The sequence below is a fragment of the Stegodyphus dumicola genome, chromosome 5, assembly GCF_044657685.1.
Source record: "Stegodyphus dumicola isolate Sdum_Otavi_A_Nest chromosome 5, ASM4465768v1".
Lineage (NCBI taxonomy): Eukaryota > Metazoa > Arthropoda > Arachnida > Araneae > Eresidae > Stegodyphus > Stegodyphus dumicola.
The window spans coordinates 197,834,912-197,851,088 of NC_140772.1; the positions used below are offsets into that span (position 1 = coordinate 197,834,912).

Consider the following 16,177-nt stretch of genomic DNA (forward strand, 5'->3'; position numbering starts at 1 on the left):
ACGATTCAAAAGCTTGGTAAGAACATAACTTATAACAAATGGAAACTAAAATTATAAATTTCAAAAATATGTGGTAGAAATAATGTTACATGTTTCCAATGTAATGATCAGCAATTTCATTCGTAAGACCGAGACAAACTTGGACACAAGTAAAGTGCAATATTCTTGATTTCCTTTGTGATTGTTTCAAATCATCGAATGCTGCAGAATACATTCAACTGACACATATCAATTCTGAAACAATAATCTTTACATCATATGAAACTCACTGAACCTCATATATTAATCCATTGTATATGGGGCTTATTATAATTTTTCTTCAGCTCATTTTGTAATCATAGTTTAAAACGGATATAATGCTTCTGTGCCACCTAATATATATACACACACACAATAATCATACAAAATGTATCTCATGATAATCCCAACATGACTCGTATAACAAAGAAACTTAACAAGAAAAATAACTAGCAATAAATAAGAAGTTATAAGAACCTTAATGTGCCAACCTGAATAATTTAAAGTAATTTATGGAAATAAAGCACTGCTATGTATGAAAGATGATGACAACAGAAACTTACAAACAATAAAATAGTTCAGACAATGTATAATAAATGACTTACCTAGAGCAGATCTTGGCCCATCATACAAAACCTTTTCACCCTTTTTAAATATGTACAAAGTTGGGTAGCTAGTCACGTCATAACGTGCAGCAAGGTCAGTTTCAATTGTTGCATCTACTTTAGCTAGATGAATAGGTGGATCTTCATTTTTTAAAATTTTTGCTGCTTTAGAATATTCTGGTGCAAGGGCCTTACAGTGTCCACACCTATAGGATAAAAATAAAATTCAATAATTAATTAGTCCTAAATTTCTTTGAATAATTCCATTTTCAAATAACCTTCCAATTTATTAGATTTTAATATATACAAGAAATTCTCACATTTAAAAAAATGAGCACAATTTAGTCACAGTTTGGAATAAATAAGCAAAATTTGGTCACATTTTTCATGTTAGATGAGTAATAATGAAAAAAAGTACTACCTATTTTTATGCTTTTCATGCACTTAATACTTCTTCTTCATGTTTGCTGTTACTCAGGAATACAGACACACAGCAGGCTGATATCAAAAGAAGTTTCTTACTTTTTCAAATGAGATTAAATTTTGTTTCCCATTATAAATAATAGTCTTCAAAATAAAATTTCTTTACCTTATTTTTCATTCCCAAATATGTTACTCATATGTTTCACAAATTCAATTAAGTTATTTCCTCTTCTTTTCAGCTTTTAATTTTTAATAAATTTATAATAAATTTTACCATTGTTGTTTAATGCATATTATTCAAACTATTATTCAAACTAAGCAGAATTTTACATGAAGAAAAAACATTTTTAATTGTAGTGGCATTTAAAACTTCCAAATAAAATGGTGATTCTGCACAAAGTCTGACCTAGAGAGAGTCGTCGGAATTTCGGCGATTCCAGATTTGCGATTTTTTTGGATACTATATTATCAGTTTAAATACAATAAGATGACATGTAGAAATTATAAAATTAAAAACATGAAATAGTCATTTGTGAAATAATTAAGCATTTAAGATCTGCAGAAAAATCGGGGGGGGAAGAGAGAGCTTAATATTTATTTGTTTTATTAAATATTTCTTTCAATATAATTTGTCTAAATTTGCTTTGTTTTTTGTGCTAAGACTTCCTATATAATTCTATAGATAGATATAATTTCTTGTTTAGTTACAAAGTTTCATTGTTTAAGTTCTGTAATTTCTAAATGTAAAGAATTCCCACTAAATTGTCAACTGAAATTTTTTTTTTCTCAACAACCTCTCACTTTCTTTGCTATCAATCACGATACTTTCTGGATTATAGAAATATACTACAGGTCATCCTTTAGTTGATTGATGACTGGGCCATTATCACTTCAACAAAAAACTTCAGTTATAACCATCTTCATTTATTATCACTTCGTTTTTACACAAATTTCATTAACTGAAAAATTTCACTTTTTCACTTGTGATATCTGAACACCTTCAAACTTGCATCTATCATCATATAGCTAGTGCCTGCTATGCACTCCTGGCAATATAAAATAAGATCAGCAACTAAACATATGTTCCACTAAATTTTGTTTCGTATCTATTGCATGCTGACAAAGTTAAGTTTGAATTATATTATTTATTATACTTACGCCTATTTCCGACACATGATTAAGGCTTATCTGAGTCTAAAATAAATAAATTCTGACATATGCTTATCCAGGGCTGGTACTAGAAATTTTGGGGACCATGCAGTCTCTATGGGTTCGAAATTCTGCACTCAAGTGCCTCCTTAAATTCTAAAACTTTGCTATCCCTTAATTTCGTTGCTCGATGTTTCTTTCAATTAAAAAAAAAAATTGCCTTTCCTAAATTCTGCCACTCAGTGCAGTCACTCCAGCTGTGACACCGATCCTAGGCTTGTTTGAATAACAAATCAGTTATTCTCAATTCGAACAGCAATAAATCTAAACTTTTGGCCTATGAGTATCACTTACAAAATTCAATTTTTGCAAGTGGAAAGGAATTTCTGTTAAATTTCTCCTCGTCAACACACTCAGTACTTTGCAGCAGAGTTAAACTGAAGTCCGTAATAATCGCCAAGCCTAATGCCAGTATAAAAGGAATTCAGTTACTAATATTAAAAAAAAAAGTATTTAGACATTGTTGGGCAAGGTCATTTCTCAAGCTGCAATATGTGGAAGTGTTGGGTGATGAAAGCGAAAAATTATAAATAATGATTTGCGAGGTTGACATGAGTGCTGAAATGAAATTAAGAATCAGGATTCTTCACGTTTTATTATGGAAAATATCAAATTTGCAAGCATAAAGCATTTTTTAAAATAATTTTTTTTTTTTTTTTTTTTTTTAAGGTGGCTGGTGATCCAAAGGTCTGGATTTTAGATTATTTCAGATACTAGGATGTTCAGATTTTGTTTTGAACTTTGGTATATTTAATATAAAAAGGGAGAATTCCTATGTATAGTATTTATAATACTTCAACAAAAATCATATTTTTCATATCTTATACCTATAAAAATTTTAAATGTGATAAAAAGCACAAAATATTGAAAGAAAATATTTTTGCAATAATTATACTTCTGTTCCACTAGATGTCTTTACCCACATAACATCAGTATAAAATGGAAAGTATTTACACAACATGCATTTGAACCTGATATACATGTCTAGCAAAAACAAATTGTAAATTCTTAAATAAAATATGATTTTAAATAAATGTGGTCCATTTTGTTTTTCATAACTTAACTATGAAACGAAAAACTTGAGGGATTAAAAAACTTCAATGCAAGATAAGTTCAAATGTTGGAAAATTCCATCAAAAAGAAATGCTTATTAAGTTATTAACAGGCATTTCTTTTGGGAGATTACATGAATCGTGATTAGACATTTAGATTTTACAGAGCCTAACCTGGTTTAATTACGTAGCTTAAATAATAAAAAGTTATTTCAAAAGAAAAAATACACATCAGAACTTTTAAATGCGACACATTACAATGTGCACAGGTGGAGAAACAAAGGAAAGTTTAAATGTGTTTTTTTTAGTAATGTAAAAATATCTAATATGTGTATGCGTGAACAAAATTTGTGAACATAAAAAGCTTCAACAATATCCAAACTTTGAATTTTACCTAGTTTAAAAAAAATTCAGAAAACTCGTATGCATACTTTCTTGAAACCATAATGAATAATATCCTATAATCATAATATTCTGTCAAGCTGAAAGTTTTTAAAATTGTTTTTGGTACTTATATATTTCTATGTCAACTGTAAAAGATGTCACAAGCCATCCAAACATGGCCCAACCATTTTGGCAGAAATTTATAACAAACTGTTCTTTATTCAGTTAGATAGTCAGATACATTTTACAAATAATAGCATATAAAAATTAGCTAGATTTGAGATATCTAACAAATTCATTAAAACTAACACCAATCATTCTGGCATCTAATATTCTATAAATGTGTTTAAAAAGCATGAAAACTGACACCCTCTTTGTGAATTCATTACCACATAAGTTTACTTAATTACTAATCTAGTTGATTTCACTAGACACGGCAATTTTTATTGGCACAGTTTTTTTTAAACAATGGTATTTTTTACTGCATCATTTCCCTGACCTGCCTTACAATGCAGATCTTTCAATGTTTTAAATATAGCAGTGTAACTAAGTATATATGTCTATCAGTGTAAGGCTAAGCATACAATGCAAATTAGCATTGTTTGAAAGTGTAACTGAATTTATGCAACTGAAAGTCACTGCAGATGGCAACTATAACTTTGAAAATACATCACTGCTGGTAGTTCTGTAGAAGGTAAGTCCTAAATTCTAATTTTTTTTTTTTTTTTTTTTTTCCAAAAATGCAAGAGGGAAAAAAAAGTTAATTTATATTCTTCTTTATAAAAACTAAACTGATTAATTGAGAATCAGGGTTATTTAAAACCAAAATAAAGATCTTGTAAAGAGAAGAAGCATATCGCAATTTCACATACCTCCATTACTGATATTAAATTGCATCATGCAGCAATAGCTTTTACTTGTCCAAAAATGGTCAAGAGGAAAATAAGTACTTTTTTAAAAAAAAAACAGATGAGTGTTGTCTCACGCATTGGAGTGAGATGATCATTCAAAGATGTTGCTCTTTTCATCAGGATTGATCACTAAGTAATTTCGTGACTGTGAAAACAATTCCAAACAAGTCAAAACGGTTGCCAGGGGACCTGTGCCCCAATTGACCAAAGGTAACAGTTTCTTCTGAAGGTTAGTATATTGCAACTACGAGGGCCATCCAGGAAGTAGATTACGTTTCCGTCTGTGTCCGCTAGGGGCGGGGCTAGCGCGGCCATCTTGGGGTCAGAGCGTTGCGCAGCTCAGTCTGCATCTAGCCGTGCTAGTGAGAGGTTCGTGCTGTGCTCCGTTCAGATACTGTGACGGTTTGAAATGTCTGCGTTAATTGAAAATCCCGCGAGGTGCGCTCAGTAATAAGGTTTCTGACTGCAAAAAACTGTAAACCGATAGAAATCTATCGGCAGCTTCGTGAAGTGTATGGGGACAACATTATCACTGAAGGTGGAGTGCGTCAGTGGGTCATAAGATTTCAAAATGGCCGAACCAATGTTCACGACGAAGATCGAAGTGGGAGACCCAGCATAGTGACCGCCGAACTTCTCGAAAAAGTCGATGCTAAAGTCCGTGAAAATCGAAATTTCACAATAACGGAACTTTCTTTGAGTTTTCCACAAATTTCGCGAAGTTTGTTGCACGAAATCATCAGCGAAAAGCTTGGTTACCACAAGTTTTGTGCAAGATGGAAGGCAAGAAGAGGTAACGAAGTGGTTGAAGGCGCAGGCGGCCGAATTTTTCGACGAAGGAATTTCCAAGCTCGTACATCGCTACGATAAATGCCTTAATTTGTATGGTGACTATGTAGAAAAGTAGTATTTGAGTGTGGCTTTCATCTGTATATAATAAAATTTGTTTCCTATACTTTGTTTATTTTTTTATTCCAAAACGTAATCTACTTTCTGGATAGCCCTCGTATATACACTGGCCAATGAATTAGAAACCCAAGGTCAATATTTTATTTGACCACCTTTTGCATTGATAACTGCTCTGATTCATTTGTGCATCGAGTCTACATGCTTCTGGAATGCATTTAGGTGCACAGAATACCATGCATTGGCTATGCAGCTTTTTAGATCTTGTAAATTAGGTGGTAGAGGAGAGCGCTGTTAGATGCATCTTTCCACCATATTTTATTAGACCACCTTTTGCATTTTCTATGAGGTTAAGATCTGGGCTATGCAGTGTCCAGGGAAGGTGTTGGAAATCAAACTGATGTTCAGCGAACCAATTTTTAATACTTTTGGCACTGTGTATAGTTGCTATTTAACTAATTATTAAAAACTTTACTATCAAAAATAACTATTTTATCATTTTGACCTGTTTACTGAAAGCATACTGTAATGTGGATTTATTTTAACATATGACACTTGCTGATTAATCTTCAATTAGAGATGCAAATGGGATTGCTACAATATTTAGATATCAGTATCAAAAAACTTCGGTTGATCTTTACAATATGGTAACTGGTAGTTTGGCGACATTTTGGAGGCGATAAAGGTTACTACCTGGGACTTTGGTAATAATGTGAGCAGTACTCAGTTCCGATTACGCATTATTTTGTGTGAGGGAAATGAGAGATCATGGGATATGTCATGTGATATTAATGGACGAATTACGGTTTTTTAATCAGAAAAGGGGGGAAATCGGGAAAAAATCTGGAAATTTTGTATTTGGTTTATTCTGTGTTGTGTGAAACAGTGTTCATGAATTTTTGGATCCCATGGCCGTAACTAAAGAAAAGTTTATCGGACACGTAATCAAGATTCTGAAGAAGATGAGGTAAGTTAGTATTTTTAATTATGGATATTATTTTTATGGAGGATATTATTTTTATGCATTGTTCTAAATGTAAGGAGTAAATAAATTAATATGGTATTATTGGAAAATTGTTATTAGCAATGATTTAGTTTAAAGTAATTAGGATTGTAAGCTATTTTTTTATTAATAATGTATGTGCTTATTTATATTTTAAGTAGTGTTTTTAAATTTAATTATATTTTAATTAAATGATAGTTATTTTGTGAATTTTATGTTTGTAGGAATTTGGTATACGTTTAAGTTGAAGTAAACGTGCATGGAAATAATTTAAATATTTGATACTAAGTATTTGTAATGCTTGCGGTATGAATTCGTTGGTGACGTGTATAATATAATAGATGATTTAGAGGTAAAAGTTTTTGGATATTTTATTTATTTTATATGTGGAAATGTTCATATTTGGAAAGGGTAAATACTTTTTCGCGATCAGGTAATTTCATATATGTTCTTTTTACCGGGTTTAAAGATTGAGAAAATTGTCATGTATTTTCGTGAAATTTTTCTAATTTATGAGAAAAAAGCAGTGTACATGGATATAGTGAAGAGTGTGCGCAATGCCATTTTTGTGCAATTCTGGGATGTTAAGTAAAAATAAGTCGGCGTGTACATGGTTTATGTGTATGTGTTATTTTGAAAAACGCATGAGTATGGTATTGTGCACTTTTTCCCAATTTTGCAGTGAATATTTGTCATGATTAAGCAGTTTTGTTAGATAAAGTTTCTAGCATAAGTGTAATTCGGCTAGTAGATTGTTGGAAGAAGTGTTAAGTAAATAAAAAGAAAAGAAACATGTCTTTACTTCGTGAAGACAAAATGGCGGCGGGAAAAAAAAAATAGAGGGTTGCTGTAGGAGAGTTGGTCGCCAAATTTTCGCCAAAAAAACACCAAGTTACCATAATGTTAAGATCAACCAAAACTTCTTTCAATATCTAAAGACACTACCATATTTCACTAATTATTGCCTTTACAACTGTAGCCAAACAAATATTTGAGAATCAATCTTGTATTGACGAACTAAAAATTAACCCATTATCTTATTGGCAAAGCAATAAATTCTATCAAAATTATTTTGTCCTTAACTCACTAGCAATGCATTTTTCTGTTCACATTCTATATACTTTGTTCTGCTTAATAATTGAGTTTAATATACACATTTTTCCTATAAATATCTTCTTTACAGAAAAGTCAATAACTGTACTTCTAACTGAAAATTGAGTGAAACATTTAGTAAGATATCAAGATAATAAATTTAACGAAATATTATGGAAATTAAGAGCTTTTTTACCAAGGAGCATAAAACTCAACAAGTATAATATCCTTTGATGCAATCTGTATATCAAAATTTTCCCGGGTAAGTACAAGAACATCATCTTCTACAGCCGTAGTTATCACTCCTCCATCTCCTTCAACAACAGGTATATCTGAAAAACAAATCAATACACTATACATTCAACTCAAATTTTATTTATTTTAAAATTTTATAAAAGAACACAAGCAAATCATACCTTCATCAAAGATATCATCTTGACATAAACAATTTTTAGATACTATAACAGCATAAATAAGAATCAACAGGGACACCTGTCGTGTCATAATTTTACACGAGGTAGAAAGAAGTCTTTAATGGGCATAAAAATTTTACTGTCTAATTTAGTGAATTGTATAATTATCACTACACACGCCGGCACCAAACACTGACGTACACTTAATATTCTTTATCATTTAAAGAGAGCAAGATGTTGTTGCCATATTTTCATTCCAAATAACGAAACTGAAATAGTTTCCAGTGGATCCAGAATGACTACTAAAACAAAAAATGTCAATATATATTCTTTGACTAAAATGCTCTCTAAATATGAAAAATAAATTCTACATGTTGTTAAGCAGTTTAATTGTAACTTATGTCTTTATCTATCTGGAAAAAATTCTTTGTTATAAGAATATTACTTAGAGCAATCGTTCGAAAACATTAGTAGGCCCACCAGCGGCCGAGCGGTAAAGTCGCTGAACACTGGTAGTTCGGTCCGAGGTTCGAATCCCGCGAACGGGCTGGCTGCATGGGTTTTTCGTGGTTTTCCCCATGTGTAACGTGTATACGAGCCAGTTTCCCTTAGAAAGTCCTCCACGAAAGGCATCCCTCCCCTTAGGCAGATAGCCCTCGTGTGCTTTGCCATAATTAAATACACCAACACACCGAAAACATTAGTAAAATTTCTCTCTCACATCCTATTTTTTTAATTGCTTGAATTTATGTCTGATCATTGATGATACAACTTTTTGTAAAGTTGTAATATTACTGGCATCACATTCACTTTCGATGACAGCCATTTTTAAGTATTCATGTTATGTAAACAAAAAAATGTTTCACGTCTGATGTGTTCTTATATGGAAAGGCGTTTCCTTTTACGCATAACTTACAACATTCGGTTTTAGATTAGCGATAGAACTGACTCTGTCTAATACTTTGAAAATGCGCAATCGGGTACTTGAAATCTAATATAAAACTTACCCATTTGAGTTGCGGAAGTACATTACATTTCATATTTTCCGTTATTTTTAAGTAGAAAAATTTTGCTTATCGATCAAAGAACATATATTTAATATTTATAAATAATCATTTATTGTGTAAGCTATTATCTCGTGTGCATTTAAAAATTGTGTAAACTATCTGACAGTTTTTTAGCCATGTCGAAACCACCAAACGAAAATCTGACTACTTATAAATTAGTTGTTGTGGGTGATGGAGGCGTCGGAAAATCTGCATTGACTATTCAGTTTTTCCAAAAGCTGTTTGTTACAGATTATGATCCTACCATTGAAGATTCTTATATCCAGCATACTGAAGTAGATGGGCAGTGGTGTGTTCTTGATGGTAAGTGCATCCTTTATTCTTCAAATTAATTAGTAATAAATATAAATGGAATATATATTTTTTTAACAAAATAAGGTAAATAATTCACAACTCTATGATAAATTAACACATTCAGTCCTGTACATTTAATTCCACTAAAAGTGCAGAACTAAACAACGGGGACTTATAATTCACATATCTCAGATAGTTTTCATGAAACAAAAATTCTCAATTGGATAAAAAGTGGGAGATCAGTCAACAAAGCTGCTGAGAATTTTATTCTCCATTTGATACCTTATTAAAAATTTCATGCAGACTATTATATATGTAATATCTTTTAGTATTGGATTCCTAAATTATTCATATAGTATTTGAGAGATGAGGTATTTAACTTTGTGATCCACATGCATAGAATTGCAATTGATTGTGTCCCACACTGGGCTGGGATAGGGTTTTAGAACCTGCCTACAAATTCAGAAATGGAGCCTTTAGGAAATTTGTAATTTTTGCTTTTTTTGTGCATTGTAGGAGATTTTAGGAGGGGATTAAAATTCGTACATGAAAATCATTTCTTCTGTGTGTGTGTGTGAGAGAGAGAGAGACAGAGAGATTGACATAGGTATGATTTAATTTTTAGTACCAGAGATGTTGTATTCTGCATCCTCACCTTTTTGTCTGTATCTCTTTTTGGATAAAAGATTGTTGTTACCAAATCTTATTGCCGTGTGTGGGGGATTTTTTTTTTTTTTTTTTAACTTTCAAGTGCCTGCCATGCATTTGGTTGTTTTTATAAAAATTGTAAAGTTTCTAGTTATGAGAATAATTTATAGATAATAATTAGAAACACCGTGTGGCAAATGATAGTTCATCATTTGCCATGTGCGAAAAAGCATGGCAAGTGCGTAACAGAAGCATGGCAGCTCGGTAATGGAAAAAAATACTATGCTTAACATTTGACATTTTAACTAATTTAAATTTATTTAACTGTTCATCTACATCTGGGGACAAACCTGCTTGCCAATTTGCTTCCCTCGTGTAATTAATTTCTTTTAAATTCATTGGTTTGTGTGTTCAATTTTTGTATTTTTCTGCAATGGATTTGAAAATTTGGGATATATTCCTTCAGAATGTAGGTCTTATCCATAAAGACAGAATGTGTTCAAATAAGCATTCAGTGCCAGAGGCTAAATGGCTCTTCTTTCTGTTGTCATGCAGAGAAGAGAAAAAAGAACACCTTTAGTATTGGTCCTTTTGGCGATTTTTTTATTTGGCGACAAACTTTGGTCGCCAAGGTAGACCCGGTTTCGAAGATCGGAAAAAAATGGCGGATTGTGAACAAAACCCGATCTAGACTAAATAACAATCCTAAAAAATAAGCTCTTAATCAGAATAAACAGTCTTTCTCTAATTTTCAATATTTCTAGTACTGCTATGATAAATTCTTGAAACACTACTGTAAATGAATTTATGACAATTATTATGTTATGAGTAATGAAATTTACAAAATGTTAATATTTTTAATTACAAAATATAATGTATTAAACATTAATATTTTAAGTAGTTAGTTCATATTTATATTTTATTATATTAGTACTTAGCTAATATTTTAAATTTACAAAAGGTTAATTTTTATGTTTATGAATAATGAAATTTACAAAAGGTTAATAAATGCATTTCAAACTAGTATATGTTACTTTAGTTTCTTAGATTCTGTTATTAAAAGAAAATAAAAAAATATTTCAAAGTGAAGGAAATCAAATTCAATTATAATGGGCAAGTTTTGTACCAGTGTTAGAAATATTTTTTATGATTAAATATTGTAAATGGTAAAAATATTAAGAAGTGTGTATTTTTTAATCCCTCAATTTATTAGAAGTAATTTATGATTATAATTTAAAAGCTAAAATTAAATTATCATAATGAGTAAATTTTGTACCAATGGTAATAATACAACAATCATCGTAAATGATGATTTGTGTGAAAAATTCGAACAGTCATTGGAATCCACTAGTGGTGGAGTGATAGCCACTGAACAGTGATAGTTCAGGCTGGCTATATGGGAGTTTTAGTACAGTCAAAAGTCGTTAATTCGGACACCCATAATCCGGACCTCAAAGCTACAAACTTTCTGCACATGCGTCGCGTTGACGTGCGTAAGACCTTTACGGCTGCAAATTTGCATGTGTGCGTGCGCAAAATACGTTTACGAATGCGCGTTTAATGTATAACAGATGGGATAAGCTAAGCTAAAATTATCTAATTATCTATTTCAGTTAATGTTGCAGATTGCGTTGTTCCTTAATCTTCGAATTGGATCCGGCTTATTATTTTTTGCAGACTGTTAGAGCAATTTTATAAAAGTAAGCTTGAACTTTCGATTATTTCAAATAGAATTTTCGATGTATATTTACTAATATGTAAAGGATATACAAAGCGAAAGTATCTTTCGGAGTCCATTAAACAAAAAGTGGAATTGCTGCAAAAAATGGATAAAGGCATATCCTTTGTTTATCTAAACTTTGTTTATCTTTAACACTGCGGACTGCAATGAATTGAAAGTTGATCTGTCAACACTATCCTTATCTTAAGGGCAGATGTTTTTATTTTATTTGGCTTATAATTGCTTACTAAATGTGGTATTTCCTCTCTATGTACTCTGTCTTTGATATGATTTAAATCAAATGCCTCGTCATTATAATTCTCTTCCGATAGCGAAGAAAGTGACAGAGGTTATTGAAAACGAAAAAATTTCGATTGACAAATTAGTCAGTAGACACAGCAATTATAGGACTTGAACAGCGGAACTTTGTAACTGAACAAGAAATTATGTCTGTTTATAGAATTAAAGAGAATGTATTATCACATAAAAAACGAAGCAACTTAAACAACGTACATTGAAAGAAATGTTTAATAAAGTAAACAAATAAATATTAAGTTTTTTTTTTTTTTTTTTTTTTGTAAATTTTGATACCCTTTAGATCATAATTGTTCTTTATTTCGTAAATTACGGTTTCATATTTTTAATTTTATAATTTCTGCATGCCATTTTACCAGATTTAAGCTGATGATCTATAATCCGGAAAAATCGATAATCCGGAATCGCCGAAGTCCCGACGAGTCCGGATTAACGACTTTTGACTGTAGTTTTCCGTAGATGTAATGTGAATCTGAGCCAGTTTCTCTTAAAAAGTACTTTATGAAGGCATCCTTCTTCTGCTAGCCAGCATATGTATATATTTTCTATTCATAATTCTCTCTTATTTTCTTATTTCTTAATTCTAAATCTTACTTCTGAAGAGAAGAAGTGTTGCATATATAGGTCGAAAAATATGGTCAATATGTTTGCAAAATCCTGTCAGTTTTGGAAAGCATTTAAATAAACTAATTAATTTGTATGTGATGCAAACAAAAATGCATTACACTATTTCATGTACTGAATAATTAATCAGGGAACAAAGTATATTGTAACGTTCCTTTATTTTGTAACCAGAGTTATTTTATGCTTGGGATCTTTACTGTCAATTTCTTCCATCTGTTTTCTCACCAGAATCCAAATGAAGTTTTTATTTTGTAAAACAAACCGTGTTTTGCCTTTTGAGGCCACATTAATAGGTTGCTAGATAAGAAAAGATTTGTAGTCTTCAGCCTTGCATTATAATTGCTGATAGTTGAATTCCATGCCAGTTAAGTTTTTAACCAACTTTGCATTAAATTGATTTGTGCAGCCTTTGGGCTACAAATTTATTTGAATTTTAATTTTACATTTGAACTTAATTGTTATCATAAGTTATCTTGCCACAAGTGGTTGACTGAGTCGTAAGCACAAAGTGTGCCTTCTGTTCTGTACATCTAAACTTTATAATAGAATAAAAGTATATCTTAACTTAATAAGAATATATCTAAACTTTATGATAATAACATTTAAAGACATTGAAATCAGTATCTAACTGCTTGCCCTGTAGTCAAATTTTTATATATAAATTGTACTCTTACTTTTATTATAGAGTTTTTATTACAAAAAATTCAGATTTCTGTTAGATAAAATGTTTAAGTAATGTAGAAGATTTGCATAAAATTTAAAATAAAAAGTCGACTGTTATGTTAACATACTATTAATAAAAGTAATAATACTCAGTGAAGGTTATTCATATACAGCTGTTAGGTTGTAAGATTTACAAAATTTGAGAACTCTAAATTATAAGCAATAATCCATAATCTAAGCATTCCATAATCTAAGCAACATTATATTTTTTATAGTCAGACAAATTATGAAAATGTTATAAAAGCAATAATGAAACCTGATTTTGGTCCTGATTTGAACCTATGAATTCATGCAATTACACATCCCTATAGTTCTAATATGAGGTAAATAAGTATTTTTAGACCTTGGTAATTTTGATCTCCTTAGCAAAGGAAACACCAAGAGTTTACCTCATGTTACTGAAAATGTGTTTTTTTTCCCTTGGGGGGGTGGAGTTTATAATAATATGCAGAGTTGACATATGAAAAAATGTCAAGACTCCTGTGATGTAATATTAAAAGCACCAGTTTTAACTATCAAAAATTTGGCTTTTTAAAAAATATTTTAAATGTTGTGCTTTCCTAACACAAAAGTAACTTTAAGAAAAACACACAATTTATCCCTCCTGCCATCAAAGCTCTGATACCTATCAAATTCATTAAAGCTACGTGGACAGAAATGGCGGCATGTTTGAAGCTCAGTATTTAGGGTTACCAAGGTTATCATAATTTTTCATTTATCGCTCCAAAATGTCACCAAACAAATTTCTCGCCAAAAAGGACTAATACTAAAGCTGTGCCGAGAAAGGTATCCGAGAAGGAACATGGTTTGAGAACTCGCACATTATGTTTCTTTCTAGTCTATGATTTATTTAATTGTGGTGTGAAGAGCTGACTTATTTTTGTGAATGACATCTTCAAGTAAATCACAATATGCTTGTGAACTGGGACAATTATCTCTCAGAGGTTTGTTACAATTCTTTGATGTCTTGCCCTAAAGCTAAGATTGGCGGTACTGACAAAATTGTTCAAATCTATGACAAAACACAAAATCACAAAAACACATCAATCACAAAAAAGAAATCTAACATTGGTTGCACAGAACTTCAGGCACAGTATTGTATCTAAGAACAAAGTATTGAAGATTGAATTTGGCCCTTATTTCGTGCATTATTAAAGGATTGCATGGTTTTAAAATCTTATCAACTGTTACAGAGAGAGGAAGAGAACTTCTGCAGTCTAGGACTCTCTGAAAAAAACCACTGTGTGTTTTAAGATTTTAAGGTAAGTTCTGGTAAATAAGTTTTTCGAAAAGACATTATCAAGATGTAATAATTTTTCATATAGAATGGTAGCTTTCTTTTTGAAGATTGTTTTCATTGGTTTAATATATGTAAATAATAACAATTCTAGCTTTCTCTTTGAAGATTGTTTTCGTTGGTTTAATATATGTAAATAATAACATAGAGTCATTTGGCATAGTTTTAACTGTGCCTGTAATAAGCCTGAGAGTGTACTTTTATATGATCTCCAGTTTGTTCATCAGACTTTCGGACCTAGTTATTAGTGGTTCACAACAGTAAGTGAATCCTGGCAGAATGAAAGTATGGTAAATAATAAATAGGATTGAATGTACACATCCCCAAAGACAGTCAGCAAGTCTTTTTAGGATAGATAAAAAGCTTTTTTGCACGGTTAGAAATATACTCAATATGTTTTTTCCAGCATAGTTTGTAGTTAAACACAATACCTAAAAGTGCCCACACTCTCTACTACTGTATTTTGGTAATATAGTATTGGTTTTAAATTTTGATTCATCAAGGCAAAGGTCTGAGTAGCAGTTTTTGCAGGATAATTGGTCGTATTATTTTCTTTGCTCCATGTCTCTGGCATGTTAAGTGTTTTTAGAGTTGCCTTGATTGAAGATTAGGTGTGCCTCTTTGACGACTGCATCCACAAGACCAAATCATCGGCAAAAAGCAGGCCTTCAACACCTGGAACTATACTGATTGCATTAGATCTTTGATGTAAATATTGAAAAGGTAGCAGCTGGAAACAGCTCCCTATGGTAGACCAGTTTGGAAACTATAGCTTTTAGGTAAACAATAGCCAACCTTACAGTTTCTTTGGCCAAAAAAATTAAATAAACCAGTAAAGCATCGTAGATCAGATACTGATAGTGGACAGAGTTTTGTAGTTTGTGAAAGATGGCAATGATGTAAATGCAACTTAAGGGTTGTTATATTATTATCTCAAATTATGAATATAATTTCTATTATAAGAGTAATAGGTTTATGAATGAATTCCATCATGATGGCTTCTAATTCACTTTTTCTTGATGAAAGAATACATACTAATATAATGCTCAAAAGTTAAATATTCTCAAAAATAAAAATTTGGACAGCTGCTTGAATAGAAGGGTGACACTATCTATTTAAAATTCAAAATGCTATTAAAAAAAACCAAAAAAAAAAAAAAACAATATTTGGGAAATATTTATTGTTAATATGACATAAAATGGGGATTTTTTTTCTTCCCATTCCAAGTTTTGAAGATATGTCCTTTGTTTCAGAGAACTTTTTCAGTTATTCACTGCATTTTTTAAAAAATTTATAATAACTTGTCCAGAAATTTGCCAATATTAAAAGGGTGTAATATATTTCTGCTAAGACTGCCTGAAAGGTACATTGTTTTGTAAAGTGTAACTAGAAAAGTTAAAAAAAAAATTGGGTTAATCTTTGAATTATGGTAACTTAATGATTTTTTGGCAAAAATTTGGCGACCAACCCTGC

At 31.1% G+C, this 16,177-nt stretch overlaps 2 protein-coding genes across 2 annotated transcripts in view; one reads left to right on the forward strand and one right to left on the reverse strand.

Moving 5' to 3' along the window:
- LOC118192964 (protein disulfide-isomerase A4-like) overlaps window positions 1-8,239 on the reverse strand; it is a 50,447-nt gene extending 42,208 nt beyond the window's left edge. The window contains exons 1-3 of the mRNA XM_035364022.2: window positions 8,020-8,239; window positions 7,800-7,935; window positions 624-829 (exon numbers count right to left, since the gene is read on the reverse strand). Coding sequence (XP_035219913.1) covers window positions 624-829; window positions 7,800-7,935; window positions 8,020-8,107 — 430 coding nt within the window. The 5' untranslated portion in view covers window positions 8,108-8,239. The remainder of the gene's footprint in view (window positions 1-623; window positions 830-7,799; window positions 7,936-8,019) is intronic.
- Window positions 8,240-8,821: 582 nt separating this feature from the next.
- The window catches only part of LOC118193052 (ras-related protein M-Ras-like), a 51,467-nt gene continuing 44,111 nt past the window's right edge, over window positions 8,822-16,177 (forward strand). Inside the window, exon 1 of the mRNA XM_035364123.2 lies at window positions 8,822-9,386. Within this exon, the coding sequence (XP_035220014.1) occupies window positions 9,200-9,386 (187 nt within the window). The 5' untranslated portion in view covers window positions 8,822-9,199. The remainder of the gene's footprint in view (window positions 9,387-16,177) is intronic.